Consider the following 23,741-nt stretch of genomic DNA (forward strand, 5'->3'; position numbering starts at 1 on the left):
ATGCCAACGGGGGTACGCCTACGAACACGTAGCGATTGCGTCATAGGAAATCAAATTTGACACTATTAAAGTTTAAAACTGCAGCAGGGCCACTGGCTAGCGTCAGCAATGTACGGCCATATGCTTTTCAGCAGTTAGCTGTAAAGTGTAGGCACAGTTTGAAACTGCATACGATCAAAAAACGTGGTTAATGTCAAATCGATTCAGCAGTATTTTTCATATTGTGGTTTGTATAGAATGTATTATGCAACCATGCAGAAATTCCACTCCTGGATATATAGACAAAGAAACTGCTTTAAGACCAACAGTTGGGATGTTTTGGATTAGGAAAGAAAGACAGAGAATTAAACAAATCCAGTTGTATACGTACAACACACATGGGCTGTGACGTCCTGTGGGTAAATTAAAACAGGAAAAACTCAGATGAACACAGGGGTAGGATTTAAAAAAGAAAAGAAAATATGCATTCAGTTGTCTATATGACTTAAGTTGTCCGCAAGCGTTCCAGGTGATTTATACTTGACCACAGAATAAAAACAGCATAAAATGAACATTTTTTATTACAGGGGAATAGCAACAAAAAAAAACACATTCCATCAATCAGGGTTCCGTTCACATGTATGAAATTGTTTTAATATTTTATTGCACTAAAAAGAAAAAAAAGAAAAAAACCTGAAAAAACGTTAACAGCTTGATTCTCATTGTACAACTTTCTTACCTCGGGGTAAAGAGCCGGGTAGAAACACAAGTTTGTAATGTACATTTTATTTGCCATTTGAAACGGACAGAATAAAAAATAGTTTGTATTCGAGACAATTAAACTGGCCAGTTGAATACCCATATCCCCTGACAGAGTGAGCGATGTCTATGATATGATACACAGACACAAAAAAAAGGCTTTTTCAATCAGTGGATACAGACAGCACTACACCTTAAACGCTAACTGAGTGGATCATGTACCTACAGGAAAGGGAAGCTGACCTAGGGGTCAGCTACAGGGAATATTCAGTGTCCAATGCACTGTCATTAAAAATATACTAAAACATATTCTGAAATCAAATTTTGGACATAATGAAGACAGTTATCCTGCTTCGATTTCCACACTCCTATAAGACCTTGTATCGGCCTTTGCTGGTCGGCTGGTAGGAGTTTTGCTGAAATGAAAATGAAATGGAAGGTTCAAATTATGTTCAGTTTTATTCCAACAAGGGTAACAAAGCAATAATATAAAATAACACACACACACACACACACACCTTTGCAACATTAGCATTATCAAAACACATCCACACCTACAAACAGATAGAAGAGAGACAGAGAGGGAGAGAGAAAGAGACAAGAGGGGGGGAGAGAGAAAGGGGGAAAGAGAGAGGGGGAGAGAAAGAAAGAGAGAGAGAGAGAAAAAGAGAGAGAGAGAGAAAGAGAGAGGGAGAAAGAAAGAGGGAGGGAGAGAGAAAGAATGAGAGAGAGAGAGAGAGAGAGAAAGAATGAGAAGAGAGAGAGAGAGAGAGAGAGAGAGAGAGAAGGCACTTACTAATCTGATGAGCTCCTCTTTGATGAGCCTGGTGATTTCAGCTTTGGCCTTCTGCACGGCCAGCTCGTTCGCACCTGAACACGCCGGCGATAAAACAGGTAGGCGTTAAAAAGCAGAATAAAGCACTGACGCGCAGTAAGGACCTGTGCTACTCAAAGCCATGAGCACTGGACCTATGGGGCAGGCGTCTGCGATTCTACGTGCTTATTTGAATGTATGAAAGTTTTTATATGAATGAGATTCAAATGTGAGCGTCTTTAATGTGTTTATATTGTAATGTGAAGTCTTGATTAAGGGGACTATGGGGGCAGCGTGAAGCATCGTGGCTAAGGTACATGACTCAGACCCGGATGGTTGGTGGCTCAAGCCCCGCTGTAGCCACAATAACATCCACTCAAACTGTTGGGGCCCTTGAGCAAGGCCCTTAACCCAGCATTGCTCCAGGGGAGGATTGTCCCCCCCCGCTTAGTCTAATCAACTGTAAGTGGCTTTGTATAACAGCTTCAGCTGAATGACTGTAATGTAATGTAATGCGAGTAGTGTGCAGGACTCACTCTCGATGGCCAGATAGATCTTCCTCTCGCCCTCTTTGGGCTCTTTTCCGGGGGGGAAGTATGTTCCCCGGATGGTGATGGCCGCCTCGGAGTACTCCCCGATCCGCTGGAGCGCCTCCTTAGACGTGACCTTCCACCTCGCCGTCTGGATCAGAGACAGGAAGTCAACGTGTCAGCTTCCTGTCAGAAATCCACCACTCCCTACTGCTGCCAGACAGTGCCGCTCGTACCTGGGGTTTATTTGGGCAGTGCAGGGCGGTATGGGTGCTTTTACCTGGGGGAAGGGACTATATTTGGGGCGGGGTGGGGTATGTTTGGGGCGGGGTGGGGTATGGGTGCTCTTACCTGGGGGAAGGGAGTATGTTTGGGGCGGGGTGGGGTATGTTTGGGGCGGGGTGGGGTATGGGTGCTCTTACCTGGGGGAAGGGAGTATGTTTGGGGCGGGGTGGGGTATGTTTGGGGCGGGGTGGGGTATGGGTGCTCTTACCTGGGGGAAGGGAGTATATTTGGGGCGGGGTGGGGTATGGGTGCTCTTACCTGGGGGAATGGAGTATATTTGGGGCGGGGTGGGGTATGTTTGGGGCGGGGTGGGGTATGGGTGCTCTTACCTGGGGGAAGGGAGTATGTTTGGGGCGGGGTGGGGTATGGGTGCTCTTACCTGGGGGAAGGGACTATATTGGGGCGGGGTGGGGTATGTTTGGGGCGGTGTGGGGTATGGGTGCTCTTACCTGGGGGAAGGGACTATATTTGGGGCGGGGTGGGGTATGTTTGGGGTGGGGTGGGGTATGGGTGCTCTTACCTGGGGGAAGGGAGTATGTTTGGGGCGGGGTGGGGTATGGGTGCTCTTACCTGGGGGAAGGGACTATATTGGGGCGGGGTGGGGTATGTTTGGGGCGGTGTGGGGTATGGGTGCTCTTACCTGGGGGAAGGGACTATATTGGGGCGGGGTGGGGTATGTTTGGGGCGGTGTGGGGTATGGGTGCTCTTACCTGGGGGAAGGGACTATATTGGGGCGGGGTGGGGTCTAGGGGCCGGGCACTGTACCTGGGGGAAGTCGTTGATCTCCAGCTCCTCCTCGTAGCGCTTGATGGTTTCGGACTGCTCGGCGTTCTGCCGCTCCTCCTCCATCTTCTCCACGGGGATGTAGTTGAGCTTGGCGTTGATCTTCTCCGCCAGCTGCTCGGCGATGGTTTTGGCGGAGACGGAGGGGGCCAGGATGGTGCCCCCCCGCAGGATGGCGTTGGTGGCCTGTTGCATCACATCCTGTCGGAGAAAAACACCCCGTCAGCAGCTGCAGCAGCTACACAGCCCGTTTTTAAGTGGGGCGACATTGGCTCAGGCTGTAGGTAAGAGCGGTCGTCTGGCAGCCGGAGGGTTGCCGGTTCGATCCCGCCCTGGGTGTGTCGAAGTGTCCCTGAGCAAGGCACCTAACCCCCAAATGCTCCTGACGAGCTGGTTAGTGCCTTACATGGCAGCCAGTCGTCGTCCTCGGTGTGTGTATGAGCGCGTGTATGAGCGCGTGTATGAGCGTGTGTGTGTGTGTGTATGAGTGTGTGTGTGTGTGTGTGTGTGTGTGTGTGTGTGTGTGTGAGCGCGTGTATGAGTGGGTGAAGGAGAGGGATGGATTGTGAAGCTCTTTGGATAAAGGCGCTATATAAACGCAGTCAGCCTGCCCTGGTTGTTGACCCACCTGCGCCTCAGCCCCCAGGTTCTTCTGGGCGTTGATCTTCAGCGCCAGCCGCTTGGCGATCTCCAGCTTCTGGATGTTTCCGGCGGAGGGCATGACCAGGCCGGCCAGGGCCCCGGCCGCCGCCGCGCTGACCGAGGCCCCGCCCCCTCCCCCGCCCCCGCCCCCGGGGGCCGACAGGTCCTTCACCCGCTTCTTAGAGTTGAACATGCTCTCGATCTGCTCGTCAATCTGCGCCGGGAATCACCCAATCACGTTACAGCATCCTGCCTCACAGCCAATCACGCTACAGCATCCTGCCTCACAACCAATCATGTTACAGCATCACATTACAGCATCCTGCCTCACAGCCAATCACGCTACAGCATCCTGCACCCAACCAACCACTCAACAACTACACTCAGTAGTAGGAAAGTGAGCTGATTTAGACAGGCCTGTGTTTTGATTCAGAGACGGACGGACGGACGGACAGACGGACGGACGGAAGGACAGACAGACAGAGACAGACGGACGGACGGACAGACTCACGTCCAGCGCGGTGTCCTCGTCGTCAGAGTCCTGCAGGCCCAGCGCGGCCTTCTGCAGCTTCTTGCGCTCGTTGGCGAGGGCGTGCTCCGTCTCGTCGAACTTGAAGCCCTTCCCCGAGAACCCGCTGCTGCTCCTGATGCTCTTCCCCTCCTGGAACACAGCGGGGAGACAGGTTCAGCAGGCTCTGCCGAACACGCCACAGAGCAGCCAACACGCCAGAGAGAGGCCAACACGCCAGAGAGAGGCCAACACGCCAGAGCAGCCAACAGCTCCGCGCCCAACAGGCCCCGTCCCATCAGGCTGAGCTGCAACTTCTCGCCAAGAGCGAATACTTGTGCCCATTTAAATGCTTTTTCTTTTTTTTCTTTTTAATACAGTTTGCCAAAGGCTGTTTTTGGAAATGAAGTCCCCCCCTCCAGTTTAAACGTGCATTTCTTGCTGCCATTTGAAAGCAAACTGATCGTTTTCAAAACACCAGACACTTTCAACCTGCTCAAGGTTGACTGTTTTTTTTTTTTTTTTTTTTTTTGCTTATGTCAAACCCAAATCTATCCTTGAGCTTTATTATAATTTTTATTGCATGCACCCACTACAAGAGGCTTTCTTCACACGGATACAGAACTAAACTGAACTAAAATAAGATGCCCGGGGAGGCGGTTCTCCGAGCATCGCAGCGGTTTGAGTGACAGCTCCGTACCGCTTTCTGCTGGTCTTTGAAGTTGAGCCACAGCTGCTCCAGCTCTTTGGGCACGGGGGATCCGGAAAGTTCCAGGGCCTTGATAATGTCGCCCGCGTACCGCACCTGGTCCTCCGTGATGAACGTGTACGCGAACCCCTGGAACACAAGAGCGCAATCCCCGTTCACACTTCTGTCCAGGGACACACGGGTATTCATTTTTACATTTTAGTACTCTGTATTATGATTTTGTATCAGCCTCTTTGCTGGCTTTAAGGCAAACAAGCTCACACACAGATGAAGTGGTGCTCGAGAGTAAGCATCAGTCTAGTCTAAAATTACTTTGTTTGAAAATGGTCCAGGGCTGCCATCTACCATCCTTGTAGGTTGGGCAGCCCTGGTCCAAGTTTCAAACTAAATAATTTTAGACTAGACTGACGCTTACTCTCGAGAAACAGACACTTCCATTCAGCTCAACCTTAAGTCTTAAGCCCAGACTGGAGACTAAGAGAGGCGAGGTTTGGGCAGAGCGGGCACAGCGGTGTTGGATAAGAGAGGCGAGGTTTGGGCAGAGCGGGGACAGCGGTGTTGGACGGGCGTGGGTCCCGGCGCGCACCTTGTTGCCCGCGCGGCCGGTCCGCCCCGCGCGGTGCACGTAGTCCTCGTAGTGGTTGGGGCAGTTGTAGTTCACCACCAGGATCAGGTGCTTCACGTCCAGCCCGCGGGCCGCCACCGAGGTGGCCACCATGAGCCGGCACGCCCCGTTCTTAAAGTCGTTGATGATGCTGTCCCGGTCGTACTGGTCGATTCCTGGGAGACAAGGGCCCTGGTTACGCCAGAAACGGCACTCGCCCACTCCCCCAAACTCTGAGACACAACTCGCCCAAACTCTCACACACAACTCGCCCAAACTCTCACACACAACTCGCCCAAACTCTCACACACAACTCGCCCAAACTCTCACACACAACTCGCCCAAACTCTCACACACAACTCGCCCAAACTCTCACACACAACTCGCCCAAACTCTCACACACAACTCGCCCAAACTCTCACACACAACTCGCCCAAACTCTGAGACACAACTCGCCCAAACTCTGAGTCACAACTCGAAACGGCACTCGCCCACTCCCCCAAACTCTCACACACAACTTATGGTTCCGACTTCCCATGAGGAAACATCCCACTGAACGGCTATAAATGTAATTCCGAGCTGGAATCTCTGGCACCTCCGGATCAGACCGAGTGATTTTTACCCCGATTTAAGGAAAACATGAAAGATTGGCGATAGGCCACATGGTGGCGATGACGGTTATTTACACTTAAAAACGTAAAAACAACAATCAATACGATTTATCGCCCAACCCTACCCTGGAGTGAGAGAGATAGAAGGGGCAAGTGAGTGAGATGGACAGACAGAAAGAACTAGGGAGATGGAGGTAGAGAAGCGAGTAAGATGGAGAGATAAAGAAGGTGAGCGTGGGAGATGGATCGATAGGGAGGGAGAAGGTAAGTGAGGTGGAGATGGAGAGACGGTGAGTGAGGTGGAGATGAAGAGATGGTAAGTGAGGTGGAGATGGAGAGATGGTGAGTGAGGTGGAGATGGAGAGATGGTGAGGTGGAGATGGAGAGACGGTGAGTGAGGTGGAGATGGAGAGACGGTAAGTGAGGTGGAGATGGAGAGACGGTGAGTGAGGTGGAGATGGAGACGGTAAGTGAGGTGGAGATGGAGAGATGGTAAGTGAGGTGGAGATGGAGAGACGGTAAGTGAGGTGGAGATGGAGAGATGGTAAGTGAGGTGGAGATGTTGAGATGAGTTGAGAGTGGATGTCGAGGGGGAGGAGTGTGTGCGCTCCGTACCTCCGTGCAGAGACATGCAGGGGTAGGAGGCCTTCATCAGGTCCTTCAGCAGCCCGTCGGCGTGCTCCTGCTTGTCCACGAAGATGATGACCGAGCCCTTCTCCTGGTAATGCCCCAGGATCTCCAACAGCTTCAGAAACTTATTCTCCTCCTCGATCACGATCTGAATACACACACACAACCATCAACATCTAAAACACACACACACACACACACACACACACACACACACACACACACACACACACACACACACACACACACACACACACACACACACACACACACACACAGACACACACACACGCAGACACACACACACACACAGACATAACTGCCACACACACACAGACATAACTGCAGATATGCTGTGGGTCTTTGGGTAGGATGGTTAGAGTAACAGTAGGTGAGATGTAGAGGTCTTTGGGTAGGATGGTTAGAGTAGCAGTAGGTGAGATATAGAGGTCTTTGGGTAGGATGGTTAGAGTAGCAGTAGGTGAGATGTAGAGGTCTTTGGGTAGGATGGTTAGAGTAACAGTAGGTGAGATATAGAGGTCTTTGGGTAGGATGGTTAGAGTAGCAGTAGGTGAGATATAGAGGTCTTTGGGTAGGATGGTTAGAGTAACAGTAGGTGAGATGTAGAGGTCTTTGGGTAGGATGGTTAGAGTAACAGTAGGTGAGATATAGAGGTCTTTGGGTAGGATGGTTAGAGTAACAGTAGGTGAGATGTAGAGGTCTTTGGGTAGGATGGTTAGAGTAGCAGTAGGTGAGATATAGAGGTCTTTGGGTAGGATGGTTAGAGTAGCAGTAGGTGAGATGTAGAGGTCTTTGGGTAGGATGGTTAGAGTAACAGTAGGTGAGATATAGAGGTCTTTGGGTAGGATGGTTAGAGTAGCAGTAGGTGAGATATAGAGGTCTTTGGGTAGGATGGTTAGAGTAACAGTAGGTGAGATGTAGAGGTCTTTGGGTAGGATGGTTAGAGTAACAGTAGGTGAGATATAGAGGTCTTTGGGTAGGATGGTTAGAGTAGCAGTAGGTGAGATGTAGAGGTCTTTGGGTAGGATGGTTAGAGTAGCAGTAGGTGAGATGTAGAGGTCTTTGGGTAGGATGGTTAGAGTAGCAGTAGGTGAGATGTAGAGGTCTTTGGGTAGGATGGTTAGAGTAGCAGTAGGTAAGATGTAGAGGTCTTTGGGTAGGATGGTTAGAGTAACAGTAGGTGAGATATAGAGGTCTTTGGGTAGGATGGTTAGAGTAACAGTAGGTGAGATATAGAGGTCTTTGGGTAGGATGGTTAGAGTAACAGTAGGTGAGATATAGAGGTCTTTGGGTAGGATGGTTAGAGTAACAGTAGGTAAGATGTAGAGGTCTTTGGGTAGGATGGTTAGAGTAACAGTAGGTGAGATATAGAGGTCTTTGGGTAGGATGGTTAGAGTAGCAGTAGGTGAGATGTAGAGGTCTTTGGGTAGGATGGTTAGAGTAGCAGTAGGTGAGATGTAGAGGTCTTTGGGTAGGATGGTTAGAGTAGCAGTAGGTGAGATGTAGAGGTCTTTGGGTAGGATGGTTAGAGTAGCAGTAGGTGAGATGTAGAGGTCTTTGGGTAGGATGGTTAGAGTAACAGTAGGTGAGATATAGAGGTCTTTGGGTAGGATGGTTAGAGTAACAGTAGGTGAGATATAGAGGTCTTTGGGTAGGATGGTTAGAGTAACAGTAGGTGAGATATAGAGGTCTTTGGGTAGGATGGTTAGAGTAACAGTAGGTAAGATGTAGAGGTCTTTGGGTAGGATGGTTAGAGTAACAGTAGGTGAGATATAGAGGTCTTTGGGTAGGATGGTTAGAGTATCAGTAGGTGAGATATAGAGGTCTTTGGGTAGGATGGTTAGAGTAACAGTAGGTGAGATATAGAGGTCTTTGGGTAGGATGGTTAGAGTAACAGTAGGTGAGATATAGAGGTCTTTGGGTAGGATGGTTAGAGTAACAGTAGGTGAGATGTAGAGGTCTTTGGGTAGGATGGTTAGAGTAGCAGTAGGTGAGATATAGAGGTCTTTGGGTAGGATGGTTAGAGTAGCAGTAGGTAAGATGGAGGCCTTTGGGTAGGATGGTTAGAGTAGACGTAGGTGAGATAAATGTCTTTGGGTAGGAAGGTTAGAGTAGACGTAGGTAAGATGGAGGCCTTTGGGAAGGATGGTTAGAGTAGACGTAGGTAAGATGGAGGCCTCACCACGTGCTGCTCCACGTCGGAGCAGACGACGCTCCTGCCTCCCACTTGCACCTCGATGGGCTTGAGCAGGATCCTCCGGGCCAGGGCCTCCATGGCCCGCGGGAAGGTGGCGGAGAACATGACGGTCTGCCGGTCCGGTCGGATGTTATCCACAATGCGCATTACCTGGGGCACACACAGGGGGGCGCTACGGTCATCAAACACACGGCCAACTCAGCCTTTAAAACCCCACTCCACGTCAATTATTCACGTTAACGTTCAATATCGATACGTTCCCGTTTTCAGCCAATACCTAAGAATACCAATGAGCCCATATCTAAGATATGACCCAGATATTACTGTGCATCTCCAGTTGAGGCCTTTTGGAAAATAAAAGTATATTTCACATTGGAACCACAACCTAGTTTATTGCAAAAGGAGTAAAACTAGAGTGATGCTCAGTGCTCTGTGATTGGTTGTGAGGCAGGATAGCTCATTAAATTCAGGACGTGCTGACATCGAGGGGGACCCCACTCACCTGCGGCTCGAACCCCATGTCGAACATCCGGTCCGCTTCGTCCACCACCACGTACGTGACCCGTCGGAGATTAGTGACCCGCCCTACGCCCAGGGACAGGGACAGACACACGCAGACGGCCAATCAGGGCGAGAAGCTCCCCGGCTCACAACGCATCAATTATCTACAGCACACCACTTTAAAAAATACACTTAAAACAAGTTCCTATGAAAATGTATCTTTAGTGGCCAAATTGCGGCTTTTTTGCCCGTCTTGCGTACCATCTGAAGAGCAAGGAGAACCTGTAAAACTCAAATGGCCACATCACACAAACAAAAGAGACTCTGCCACATGACGCAATATCAGAGCAGCTTTTCACCTACGAAAAAACATATTAGAGATTACCGCGCATGTGTGGAAGATATAAATAAAAATAAGATATTCAAAATATCGTAATCGATCACTAATATAAGATATAAACAGCAAGGTAAATATTCATAGCTTGACCTATACTTAGTTTCACACAAGTCTTATTCATGTGGCTGTCAATGTGAAGTCTGACTTAATTCCTTATAATGGTGATGCTCTAACCCCCCCCTGACACACATATACAAACATGTCCGTCACATTCACTGAAATCATTTTTAAGTCTTAGTTATAATAGATGATTCAGTCTAATCTTCTCTCCAGCTTTCTCAGTGTCAAAGGCAGGCCAGGGTCGAGTACGTAATCGTTTTGGATTCAAATACTTTTCTACACTTTACTGAGCTCGTCTGGTGTACTGAAACCTATGACACTCTCAAAAAGTGCCAACTCCGCATTCTGGTGCTCTTGGTTGACAATTGGTTGATCAATCGAGCACAGAAAAGTATTTGAATCCAAAACGATTATGTATTTGACCCAGGTCTGGTCAGAGGTACCTCATCCATGTGTCAAGCAAGTAGGTGTGTGTGACAAAGCCAAAAAACAGAGAGAAAACTGAACACAGGTGACCTAATAGTCTACGCCAAGCTACAATCCCAGTAGTATCTTCTCTCCACCTACCTCTGGCCGGCTTATCATCGGGAACACTTCCAATAGTCTTGAGGATATGTGTCCCGACATGGTCAGATAATGTCAACAGTTTAGTAAGTGGAACTGATTCGAACTCACAGACATTCACAATCCAAGCAATGCAGGACAACTTGGCCTAACATCAGCTGCAGGGCCCATCCGATGATTTCCCCTCACGCACGGCATGTCATTAACAAATATGAGGTCGAGGTCAGTACCCAAATATCTCCATCACAAAATTTCAGTCCAGTGTCTTGAGCGATGCTGTGTCTTGAGCACTTTGGGTTTGGCACATGTAGCCTAATCAATGTGTCATTTCAGTAATATACTCACATTTTATTGCCACGTAGAGTCAAGGGATTGATTTTGGATGAAACCAATGACTCGTTAAAAGCACGCTGATGCCTACTGATTCCAGAGTCGTCTAAATCCAGGGAATCTTGACTCTCTTGGCTTAAAATGGCTGCATAATGAGGCACTATTAATGTGGAGTTTCACGGACATTGGTCTCCAGATCCTCCCTCCAGTTAATCTCAGGCTGACCTCATTAAACATGCTGCAGGCTAACGGCTAACACCCTTTCTGTACTTCAGCCTTCCAGGAATCACTGGAGAAAAACGTAACATTTACAATGCACGGCAGTTTCAGTGGACTAACCTCTTAAAAAAGGCTTAGCAAAATAGTTTTTTCTTTTGTTTATATTGAAGAAAGCACATTTCAGCCATGATGAGATCTGCACAGCTGTTGGGCCCTTGAACAAGGGCCTTAAGTCCGTAGCTAAATTAATAATAATAATAATAAATTCATATTATTATTATTATTATTATAGAACACTCATCCCAATCAGCTCAGGTGTGTGAAGTGCAAATGTAAAAGCACAAAAATGAACACCCAGCTAAGCTTCCCCATGTTAATCAACTACATGCAAAACAGCAAAATGCAAATCTGCAGATGGCAGGATTCACAGTGTGTGGGGAGAAAAAGAAACAAAATGGCGGTCCCCATTCAAATGGCCCTCCTAAAACAGGGAAGTGCACTTCATCGAAACACTCTCCCCAGAGTTCAGGTGTGGATATGCTGGTCACGGCGCAGGTTCAGACTAGACAGCTGGATAAGTGCGGGTCATTAGAATTAAACTGATTTCATCAAATGGAGTCTGACCCATAAGTAGTCGTGGGCAGCCTGTAGCCTAGTGGCTAAGGTGCTTGACTGGGACCTGGAAGGTTGGTGAGCAAGGCCCTTAACCCCACATTTCTCCTGGGGGGGGGATTGGCGCCCTTAGTCTAATCAACTGTAAGTCACTTTGGATAAAAGCGTCAGCTAAACAACAACGTTATAACTAGACAGCTGGACAACTGCTGATTATTGTAATTAATCTGCTGGAGATACAGGGGCACTACTCACGAGAAAGTCTCACTGACAACTGGGTCGCACGGCAAAGTACTTTCAAAAGATGGATACTGCAGCCTTCAGAACAACACCAGACAGAACTATCGATTCATAACTAGCAAAGTTAAAATAAAAAATAAAAACCCAAAAGCTGACTGCAGGGGACTCACCACTGTTGGCACCTAACATGTCAATCATTCTCCCCGGCGTACAGACGATGATCTCCGCCCCTCTCTTCAGCTCAGCGATCTGTCCGTCACAGGGAGGGAGGGAGGGAGAGAGTAAGCAGGCAAACAGTGACATTGGCTGGTCATTTTTGGAAGCTACTCGGCTACTGCTGCTTGTCGGCAAAGAAGTTCATTCCAGCCCTGTTAACAAACAAGATCAATGTCCACTTTCAGGGCACAGAGCCAGCCTCTAGCTTTCGGTATCAGCCCACACAGTAAAAGAACAGTTTTCATCCACACTGAGAGAGGGGCGGCCTGTAGCGTAGTGGTTAGGGCACATGACTGGGACCCGCAGAGTCGGTCAAGCCACAATAAGATCCGCACAGCCGTTAACCCTGCATTGCTCCAGGGGGGGGTGGCTGTCTCCTACGTAGTCTAATCAACTGCACGTCACTCTGGATAAGAGCGTCTGCCAAATGCCATTAATGTAATATAATGATAAAACACTGACAGCCAATCAAAATCCATCCGAATTTACAGGGCATCATGCGCAAACTGTCAGACGACACAGCCGAGAGACTATCTGCAGAAAGTTATCGTTCATCAGTGTGGATGCTCACATCGTTATGGTTCTTGGTGTGGACGGGCCTTCATCCTGGCAGTGAAGGGGGTGTGTGGGTTACCTGTGTGTGGGTTACCTGTGTGTGGGTTACCTGTGTGTGGGTTACCTGTGTGCGGGTGTGTGGGTTACCTGAGTGTGGGTGTGTGGGTTACCTGTGTGCGGGTGTGTGGGTTACCTGTGTGCGGGTGTGTGGGTTACCTGTGTGCGGGTGTGTGGGTTACCTGTGTGCGGGTGTGTGGGTTACCTGTGTGTGGGTTACCTGTGTGCGGGTGTGTGGGTGTGTGGGTTACCTGTGTGCGGGTGTGTGGGTTACCTGTGTGTGGGTTACCTGTGTGCGGGTGTGTGGGTTACCTGCTCACTGATCCCGGTCCCTCCGTACACGCACACCACCCTCAGCGCCAGCGGCTTGGAGAACTTCTTGCACTCCTTGGTGATCTGCAGAGCCAGCTCCCTGGTGGGGGTCATTATCACCGCTGTGGGACAGAGAGCAGGTCAGTCACCCGTTCACCCCCCGCTCCTCGATAACCTGCTCTCTCTGGAGCCCAGAGGACAGAGCAGGTCAGTCACCCGTTCACCCCCCGCTCCTCGATAACCTGCTCTCTCTGGAGCCCAGAGGACAGAGCAGGTCAGTCACCCGTTCACCCCCCGCTCCTCGATAACCTGCTCTCTCTGGAGCCCAGAGGACAGAGCAGGTCAGGCCCACTCATTCACCCAAATCACTAATGTAATAATAATTATTGTAGTTACTCTTCAAGGGGTTCTGATTATCTGTATGTTTACACTAGGACTCGGAACTGTACTGTCCTCTCAGGTCCTCTTAGCACTCATACTTGTGTTTGATTTGCACTTCATTGTACGTGGCTCTGGATAAGAGCGTCTGCTAAATGCCATGTAATGTAATGTAATGTAGTACTCAGGGTATTCAAGCTGCCAGCTGTGGTATGCTACTTGGTAAGTTGATTTACTCTTCAAGGGTACTTTCCTGAACGTACTTGTCCCAGGGATTGATCTGCACTTCACTGTATGTCGCTCTGGGTAAGAGCATCTGTTAAATGCCTGTAATGTAATGTAATGTAATGTAATGTAATGTAATGTAATAAATGTTTCTTCGGTTGAGTAAAATGGACCCAGGGGGGGAGATGGGAACCCCCGGCCCTCACCGATGGGGCCCTCGGCCTCCTCCAGGGGCCTCTGGTCCAGGATGTGGCGGAACATGGGCAGGAGGAAGGCGATGGTCTTCCCGCTGCCGGTCTTGGCGATGCCGATCAGGTCACGCCCGGACATGATGGCGGGAATGGCCTGGGTCTGGATGGGCGTGGGCTTCTCGTAGCTGTGCCTGTCGGAGAACGCGGCAACAGACATCCCCACCAATCAGAGACGTATACAGTGTGCACGAAACACTCATTATGTTCAGCCCAGGGGTCTGAAACATCTTGGGATCGTAGTCTAGAAATGAACCGATCCCAACGCGTTGCAGCTCGGTATTTTCCCCATATTAGATGGAAGTGAAACAGCCTGTTCCTGCATTACCCTCGCCGGCATTACCTTACTCTAAGCTCTGGAGTCCATTTCATACAGGGTAGAGAGACTGAGCACACACTGGTACAGCCACGCCCTGTTAATCTCCCCCCAAGTAACATAACCTGCTTGTGTTTGGGCTGTGGGAGGAAACCAGAGTACCCAGAGGAAACCCACAGACACGGAGAACATGCAAACTCCACAAAGACATTCCACACAGACACGGGGAGAACATGCAAACTCCACACAGACACGGGGAGAACATGCAGACTCCACACAGACACGGGGAGAACATGCAGACTCCACACAGACACGGGGAGAACATGCAGACTCCACACAGACACGGGGAGAACATGCAGACTCCACACAGACACGGGGAGAACATGCAGACTCCACACAGACACGGGGAGAACATGCAGACTCTACACAGACACGGGGAGAACATGCAAACTCCACACAGACACGGGGAGAACATGCAAACTCCACACAGACACGGGGAGAACATGCAGACTCCACACAGACACGGGGAGAACATGCAAACTCCACACAGACACGGGGAGAACATGCAGACTCCACACAGACACGGGGAGAACATGCAGACTCCACACAGACACGGGGAAAGCATGCAAACTCCACACAGACACGGGGAGAACATGCAAACTCCACACAGACACGGGGAGAACATGCAAACTCCACACAGACACGGGGAGAACATGCAAACTCCACACAGACACGGAGAGAACATGTAAACTCCACACAGACACGGGGAGAACATGCAAACTCCACACAGACACGGGGAGAACATGCAAACTCCACACAGACACGGGGAGAACATGCAAACTCCACACAGACACGGGGAGAACATGCAGACTCCACACAGACACGGGGAAAGCATGCAAACTCCACACAGACACGGGGAGAACATGCAAACTCCACACAGACACGGGGAGAACATGCAAACTCCACACAGACACGGGGAGAACATGCAAACTCCACACAGACACGGAGAGAACATGTAAACTCCACACAGACACGGGGAGAACATGCAAACTCCACACAGACACGGGGAGAACATGCAAACTCCACACAGACACGGGGAGAACATGCAAACTCCACAGAGACACGGAGAGAACATGTAAACTCCACACAGACACGGGGAGAACATGCAAACTCCACACAGACACGGGGAGAACATGCAAACTCCACACAGACACGGGGAGAACATGCAAACTCCACACAGACACGGAGAGAACATGTAAACTCCACACAGACACGGGGAGAACATGCAGACTCCACACAGACACTCCACACAGACACGGGGAGAACATGCACACTCCACCCAGAAACCTGAGCCAGGATCTGAACCCAGGACCTCCTGGCTGCGAGGTGCTGCAGACTCACTTTTTGAGGGCGCACAGGATCTTCATGGAGGTCCCGCACTGCACCCAGGTTTTTATGGGTTTGGGGCACCCTTTCCCCTTCACTGTGATACCCTCCAGCTCCAGCCTGTACACGTTCACCTCTACAGGAGGGAGAGAGAGAGAGAGGGGGGGGGGAGAAAGAGGGAGAGACAGCAGGTAAGGACAGGGTGTAAGCTCCCCATCTTAGTTTGATCCAGACGTTTGGATTCAAATACTTTTCTACGCTTTACTGAGCTCGTCTGGGAACCTGTAAAACATTTTCAAAAAGTGCAAACCCAACCTTCTGGTCCTAATCAATCGAGCACAGAAAAGTACTTCAATTCTGGATTGAAAGTCTGTGGAGACTCACCCTCCGGTGTCATCTTGGCCAGCTCTGGCACCTCCACGTAGAAGTTCTTGCGGTAAGGGTCGTACTCGATCTTCTTGTGATCCACGGGCTCCAGAACCTTCCGCTGCTTGGTCTGGTAGCCGGTCAGCGCCGTCTGCAGGTCCACTTCCTCTTCCTCCGAGGAGTACTGTCACAGACACGACAAATCAACTGCCTACCCATAGTCTTCCACACATGTACAGAAACAACAAATCAACCGCCTACCCTTAGCTTTTCCCACAGGTCCACACACAACACATGTCTTTTGCTCTTTTTTTAATATGTGAATGATGAAGATGCAACACTAAAGCTGAATCTGAATCTGAACAAATCAAGTGCCTACCCTTAGCTTTTAACATCAAATCATTGAAAGTTAAAGAATAAAGTATCAACAGAATGAGAAATGTCCAGACTTCTATCATACAACCAACACAGTATAATGTGAGAATGTACACTTCTCAATCACAAACTTACTGTCCACAAAGCCACTAATTCAACCACTGCTCGATGGAGTAAGATTACTTTCAGACGGCGCCACATGATGCAAACATTTTAACTGCCAACTTTGCAATTACACTTGGCAGTCGCCATTTTGCAAACATCAGTGCTACTCCCAGCAATAGAAAACATTGGTATCGCCAAGTACAGAGGCCCATTTATAAACATTAAGTGTAAAACTAATCTAAGAAACAACAATGTTTACCGCTATAACAAAGTACTAATCGACAGACAATCTAATCTTCACACAGCTAGACCCGTAACACTGGCATAGCCCTTGCAGAAGCTGGGGCAGTAGTTGGGGCAGAAGCTGGGGCAGTAGTTGGGGCAGTAGTTCAGTACCTCCATGGCGTCCTGGTCATTCTCCATCAGCTCTCCCTTCTTCTTGGTGGTGTGTGGGGCCTTCTTCGTGGTGACAACCGTCATCACCTTGGTCACCTTCATCACCCCCTTCTGTCGAAAGCAAAACCATGGTTTTTTTAACTTTGTGTAAGATCATAAAATGTGTGATCAGATTGTTCTTAAAGGGTAATTCCACCCGAGATCAAACTTTTTTTTTTAGCTGTAAATGTTTGTGTGCCCAACTCACAGTGAATCATCTTAATCCAAGTGTCCTGCCACATAAAAACAGACAAATTCCCAAGGTGAAGAGTGAAGTGGGCGGCCTGTAGCGTAGTGGTTAAGGTAAATGACTGGGACACGCAAGGTCGGTGGTTCTAATCCCGGTGTAGCCACAATAAGATCCACACAGCCGTTGGGCCCTTGAGCAAGGCCCTTAACCCTGCATTGCTCCAGGGGAGGATTGTCTCCTGCTCTAATCAACTGTATGTCGCTCTGGATAAGAGCATCTGCCAAATGCCGATAATGTGATGTAATATAGTGTGAAGTGTGCACGTTTGACATCTACTTGCCAACCTTTGCTCCAATGACCATAATGGGGCTGCACACAGAGGGCGGCCATTTTGTGAGGCGCTCACCTTGTCTCCGCCGCGCATGGAGCCCATGTTGAACTTCTTCACCTCCTCCTTCACCTCCTCCATGTAGGCGTCCAGCGGGTCCACCTCCTCGCCCACCTCCTCCTCCATGGGCGTGGCCTCCTCGGGAACGGCCGCCGTGGCCTCCTCTTCCTCCTCCGGCTCCACGGGGGCCGGGGCCTCCTCATCGTCATCTGGAACAGAGCCGCGATCACCTCTTCGTCATCGTCATCATCATCATAACACTAATACAACACATCTGTTACACGCGTAGAGTGAACGTCGTGCTTAGTAAAATGAACTCCAATCATAGCTTGTTATGAGAGGAATGATCGATCCGGTCACACACCTGTTTATGTGCAGAAAAATGTTAATTGTTTTAAGAGAAGGTTTCTGGGTGGCTGCTGAGTGACCCATCCTTTTAACGCAGTGTTCCCATGGGCACCACAGTCTACAGCAGTGTTCCCATGGGCACCGCGGTCTACAGCAGTGTTCCCATGGACACCACGGTCTACAGCAGTGTTCCCATGGGCACCCTGGCCTGGAGAGAGCCAGGGTGCTCTGGGTTTTTGTTTTCACCTTAAAAATCAGCAACCGACAGGGTGAGGTGAGTTAACTGTGTAATCAGCTGCTTTCTTTGATGAGTGCTGAGTGACAGTGAAAGCCAGCACAACCTGTACATCTCTCCAGGACCAGGAGTGAGGACCTCTGGTCTAGAGTCGGTCATTTTACTCTCGGTATCCTAGCGACCAGGGCACGGTTCCCGCTGGTGTTTAAAATGGCTCCTCACCGTCATCGTCCTCCAGACTCCACTTCTTGCCCTGCTTCATCTCCTCCAGCTCCCTCTTCAGCTCGCCGATGTTCTCCATGGCCTTCCTCCTCTGCTCCTCCCGCCACTTTTCCACCCGCTCCTTCCTCTTCCTCATCTCCTCCTCCAGCCGGTTCTGGTCAAAGTCCTGCTGCTGGGGCACAACACCAGACCGAAGATTAAAGATGCTTTACAGAGGAACAACAGGGCAAGACAAGGGCACAACACCAGGCCAGAGCCCCAAAATAGCAAAGTGTGATGCAAGGTTTAAAAAATAATAATAAAAAATGATAAAAAATAAATAATTTTTTTATTCATTTATTTTTAACTCCCCAGTGGGGACAACACCCCTCAAACAGCAGCAAGAAAAAACTCCACAATTTGGTGGCGTGGTTTAAAGGTAGGATGGAAAAAAACTCAAAGTGAATCAATCACAGGAATTCAAATGGGCTGAACCAGTTACAGCTAAATCAGAAACCTAGTCAGAAAGGTAGGATTTGGATGGGTAAAGCATTAACAATTATGACAACAATTATGTTAATAGCAGAGTTAAAAGGGCTGGATCAAATTTAGGAAGAGAACGACACTGTGTGTACTTTTCCCCAGTTTAAAAATGAAGCCAGCTGTTCAACACTGACAGTCAGGGACCAGGCCTGCGGTCACTGGACCCAGCGCACAGCCATGAGGTCACTGGACCCAGCGCACAGCCATGAGGTCACTGGACCCAGCGCACAGCCATGAGGTCACTGGACCCAGCGCACAGCCATGAGGTCACTGGACCCAGCGCACAGTCATGAGGTCACTGGACCCAGCGCACAGCCATGAGGTCACTGGACCCAGCGCACAGCCATGAGGTCACTGGACCCAGCGCACAGCCATGAGGTCACTGGACCCAGCGCACAGTCATGAGGTCACTGGACCCAGCGCACAGTCATGAGGTCACTGGACCCAGCGCACAGTCATGAGGTCACTGGACCCAGCGCACAGCCATGAGGTCACTGGACCCAGCGCACAGTCATGAGGTCACTGGACCCAGCGCACAGTCATGAGGTCACTGGACCCAGCGCACAGTCATGAGGTCACTGGACCCAGCGCACAGCCATGAGGTCACTGGACCCAGCGCACAGCCATGAGGTCACTGGACCCAGCGCACAGCCATGAGGTCACTGGACCCAGCGCACAGTCATGAGGTCACTGGACCCAGCGCACAGTCATGAGGTCACTGGACCCAGCGCACAGTCATGAGGTCACTGGACCCAGCGCACAGTCATGAGGTCACTGGACCCAGCGCACAGTCATGAGGTCACTGGACCCAGCGCACAGTCATGATGAGCCAGTTGAGGCGTATAGAAGGATAACTCACATCTTCAACCTTCTCTTCCTCCTTCTCTTCCTTAATCTTCTTCTTCTCTGCGGACTGCTCGGGGTTGTCAGATCTTTCCTTACTCTTGGACCTGTGAAAAGCAGCCGTGACAACACAGAGCATGTTTAAGGAAAGGGAGGGAGGGAGGGTAAGGAGAGGGAGAGAGGGAGAGGGAGAGGGAGAGAGACAGTTTCACAGAGCCAGATTAAGTCTAGCACTGGACCAAATTACATTTTCATTGATGATTCTCCTTACAAAACTCAATTTAGTGCACAATTGGGTTTAATCTGTGTCTGTGAAACCGGCCCCAAATAAAGCTGTGAAGCTTTCATGCATTGATCCCAGGGGCACGAGTGTCAGCTTCCAATGTGGGGGACACAGGGGTACCGTGGGTGCAGATGGGGGGGGCTATGTGCTGGTTCCTCTGAAATAGGGACTATGGGTGATGTGATGTCACTTTTTGCAGACAGATGTGTTCGGACGTCGCGCTGAGAGAGCGATGTCGTGTTGAGAGAGAGCGATGTCGTGTTGAGAGAGAGCGATGTCGTGTTGAGAGAGAGCGATGTCGTGTTGAGAGAGAGCGATGTCGTGTTGAGAGAGAGCGATGTCGTGTTGAGAGAGAGCGATGTCGTGTTGAGAGAGAGCGATGTCGTGTTGAGAGAGAGCGATGCCGTGTTGAGAGAGAGCGATGTCGTGTTGAGAGAGAGCGATGTCGTGTTGAGAGAGAGCGATGTCGTGTTGAGAGAGAGAGCGATGTCGTGTTGAGAGAGAGAGAGCGATGTCGTGTTGAGAGAGAGAGAGCGATGTCGTGTTGAGAGAGAGAGAGCGATGTCGTGTTGAGAGAGAGCGATGTCGTGTTGAGAGAGAGAGAGATGTCGTGTTGAGAGAGAGATGTCGTGTTGAGAGAGCGATGTCGTGTTGAGAGAGCGATGTCGTGTTGAGAGAGCGATGTCGTGTTGAGAGAGAGCGATGTCGTGTTGAGAGAGAGCGATGTCGTGTTGAGAGAGAGCGATGTCGTGTTGAGAGAGAGCGATGTCGTGTTGAGAGAGAGCGATGTCGTGTTGAGAGAGAGCGATGTCGTGTTGAGAGAGAGCGATGTCGTGTTGAGAGAGAGCGATGTCGTGTTGAGAGAGAGCGATGTCGTGTTGAGAGAGAGCGATGTCGTGTTGAGAGAGAGTGATGTCGTGTTGAGAGAGAGCAATGTCGTGTTGAGAGCGATGTCGTGTTGAGAGAGTGATGTCGTGTTGAGAGAGAGCAATGTCGTGTTGAGAGCGATATCGTGTTGAGAGAGAGCGATGTCGTGTTGAGAGAGAGTGATGTCGTGTTGAGAGAGAGCAATGTCGTGTTGAGAGCGATGTCGTGTTGAGAGAGCGATGTCATGTTGTGGGCGTTTCCGCGGCGACGGCTCACCGGTCCTCGTTCTTGCGGCTCTTGCTCGGGCTGGCAGACCTGTGCCTGCTGCGGCTCCTCCTACGCTCCCGACTGCGGCTGCGCCTCCTCTCCCTGCTCCTGGAGCGCCTGGAACCAACAACCACCCGCTGTCAGAGACCGACAACCACCCGCCGTCAGAGACCAACAACCACCCGCTGTCAGAGACTGACAACCACCCGCCATCAGAGAGCCCTGCTCCTGGAGGGCCTGGAACCAACAACCACCCGCCGTCAGAGAGCCCTGCTCCTGGAGCGCCTGGAACCAACAACCACCCGCCGTCAGAGACCAACAACCACCCGCCGTCAGAGACCCCGATTCCACCTCGCATCCAGAACCTTCAACGATACCGTTACAGCGTGGCAGCTTACAGTTGATTAGACTAAACAGGGGCCAATCCCCCCTGGCACAATGTGGGGGTTCAAGGCCTTGCTCAAGGGCCGAACAGCTGTGCAGACGTTATCATGACTACACTGGGGCTCGAGCCACCAGTCTTCCAGGTCCCAGTCTTATACCTTATACCAGGTCCCAGTCTTATACCTCAGCCAGCAGGTTACAGGCAGCCCTGGTCTAGCATCCAGAAACTTCCACAAGACATTTACATTTTCAACATTCTTATCCAAATGCAACTGGTCGTGTACCTGAAGCTGTTGAAGTTACGCAATTTGCTCCAAGGTACAACTGTACTCTCTCACCAGGGAATCAGACCCACAACTTTGGCTAGTCATAACAAGCCTGGTTAGTTCTCCAACCACTTACTGTAGCTACACTGTCGATCGCAGTTAACGTGACAGAGTTTAACATGATTTAAACACGCAGGAGCACCCTTGACTCTCTCTCTCCTTGGATTCGCATCCTCGACACATAACATTGCAGTCATTTAACTGATGCTTTTATCCAAAAGGACCTCACAGTTGATTAGTCTAAGCAGGATTGTGGGGTTGAAGGCCTTGCTAAATAGCTGTGGGGATCTTCTTGTGGCTACACCGGGTCACGAACCGCCAACCTTCCAGGTCCCAAGTCAAGCACCTTATGCCAAAGGCTCTCTCACCTGGGACTCGCACCCTTCCCCCCCTCTCTCACCTGGGCCGCTTCCTGTCGCGGGATCGTGAGCGGCGGCGGTCCCTGCTGCGCGACCGCTCTCTCCTGCCGCGGTCGCGGTCGCGGTTACGGGAGCCAGCCCTGTCCTCGCGCTTCGAGCGCTTCTCCGGAGAGCGGCTCTTCGACCGGCTGCCCGACCGGCCCCGGGAGGCCGACCGCTTTCGGTAGTGCCTGTGGAAGCGAGACAGCGCAGATCCGTTAATCCGGTTTTAATATCCACACATGACATCATATCGTCACAAAACTGAGAGATGTGTGTAGTTTAACTGTAAAGTGTGGGAAGTACGCATTTGATGCCCCATGGACCATGAATCGGAAAATACTCGCGCCAAATCGTCCCACAGTATATAATCAATCTGTCGTTTCCCCAAAAAATAGTCTAAAGTCTAAAAGAAACTGGGAGAATAATTTTGGCGCACACCTACTAATTTCAATGCAATAGCGCACTCATTTCTCCTTTTTGAAAAAACAAAACAAGTGCCCCTCGGACATGTTCGTGCACAACCCGGTATCGATTGTCAGATGTTCCCTACTGGATATTTTGCATCATGCGACCTAGAGTTTGGGAACATCTGGTTAATGATACCGGGTTCTACACCAACATAAGACCATTTAGACATCGTCCACTTGAACACAGCCGATTAATTGCAGCGATTGCAAACCATTTAGGGTTGTTAGATAGATAGCCACTTAGCTCAAAACATAACTTTGCTTTTGTTTTCCGTGTTGAACTTCCCCATGAAATAACCTGCCTACCCAGGGAGCAGACCTACAGAATTAAGGTTATGACATGCGGGATGGTTGAAAAGCCACCGAGACAGTAGTAAGGTTCGCCAACTAATCTGCGTTAAAGTCTACGGTAGTTCGCTACATATGGTAGGTAGACTACACTTAAACCGGTAAAATAAAAATGTTGTTCATGTAGTAAGCTAGCTATCAAACTACATTGCTAGCTAGTTACTTTACCGTAACAGTTACCATGTGAATGGCAGCGTCATACTAGCAAACCTTTGGTATCCTCCATGTACTATGAACAAATGCGCCACGCGTAGACCGGTAGCTACATGCTACCGCTGGGCAAAATTAATAACCAACGAAACCTAAACACACAGATAAACTTTACAGTTTTAAGGAAGATATTTTTTCACGTGTAGCGAATACTGAGCTGGTTACTGTAAGCGTCCCTTTATGTGGGGCCTAGCAAAATCATTGCTTGCCTGCTTGCTAGCTAGCTAGTTAGTTAGTTAGCAAGCTAACTTTAGAATTCACAAAGTATATTCTAGCTAGTATGATAGCTAGCTAGGTGGGAATTCTTTAAAATTTTACCAGTGAAAACGGGGTTAATGTAGCGGTACTCACCTCGACTCTCGTCCCATATCAGCTGTGTCAACTCCACAGGAAACGGCAACGTATTTTAATGGTTTTATTTTCCTCCAATATTATTTTACTTCGCAGTCCCACAATAGCGAACGATTATTC

General features: G+C 49.8%; 1 protein-coding gene across 2 annotated transcripts; it reads right to left on the bottom strand.

Annotated features, from left to right (window-relative positions):
* Positions 1 to 542: 542 nt before the first annotated feature.
* Positions 543 to 23,741, bottom strand: ddx46 (DEAD (Asp-Glu-Ala-Asp) box polypeptide 46). 2 transcript variants are annotated; one of them, XM_061249120.1, is made up of 23 exons: positions 23,622 to 23,741; positions 22,245 to 22,433; positions 21,144 to 21,251; positions 19,734 to 19,824; positions 18,353 to 18,521; positions 17,566 to 17,756; positions 16,931 to 17,041; positions 16,073 to 16,238; positions 15,704 to 15,824; positions 13,945 to 14,120; positions 13,136 to 13,257; positions 12,166 to 12,244; positions 9,575 to 9,657; positions 9,058 to 9,222; positions 6,840 to 7,002; positions 5,596 to 5,789; positions 5,001 to 5,138; positions 4,304 to 4,453; positions 3,779 to 4,006; positions 3,133 to 3,351; positions 2,089 to 2,233; positions 1,535 to 1,608; positions 543 to 1,154 (listed from the first exon to the last, which is right to left on the bottom strand). In XM_061249120.1, exons 1-23 carry the CDS (start codon positions 23,636 to 23,638, stop codon positions 1,107 to 1,109), a joined length of 3,147 nt encoding a protein of 1,048 aa, XP_061105104.1. In that variant the 5' UTR covers positions 23,639 to 23,741; the 3' UTR covers positions 543 to 1,106. The 2 variants fall into 2 exon arrangements, with proteins under 2 accessions (XP_061105104.1, XP_061105102.1); XM_061249118.1 differs by having other exon boundaries at positions 18,353 to 18,524.

Source organism: Conger conger, chromosome 7 (assembly GCF_963514075.1).
Source record: "Conger conger chromosome 7, fConCon1.1, whole genome shotgun sequence".
Classification (NCBI taxonomy): Eukaryota; Metazoa; Chordata; class Actinopteri; order Anguilliformes; family Congridae; genus Conger; species Conger conger.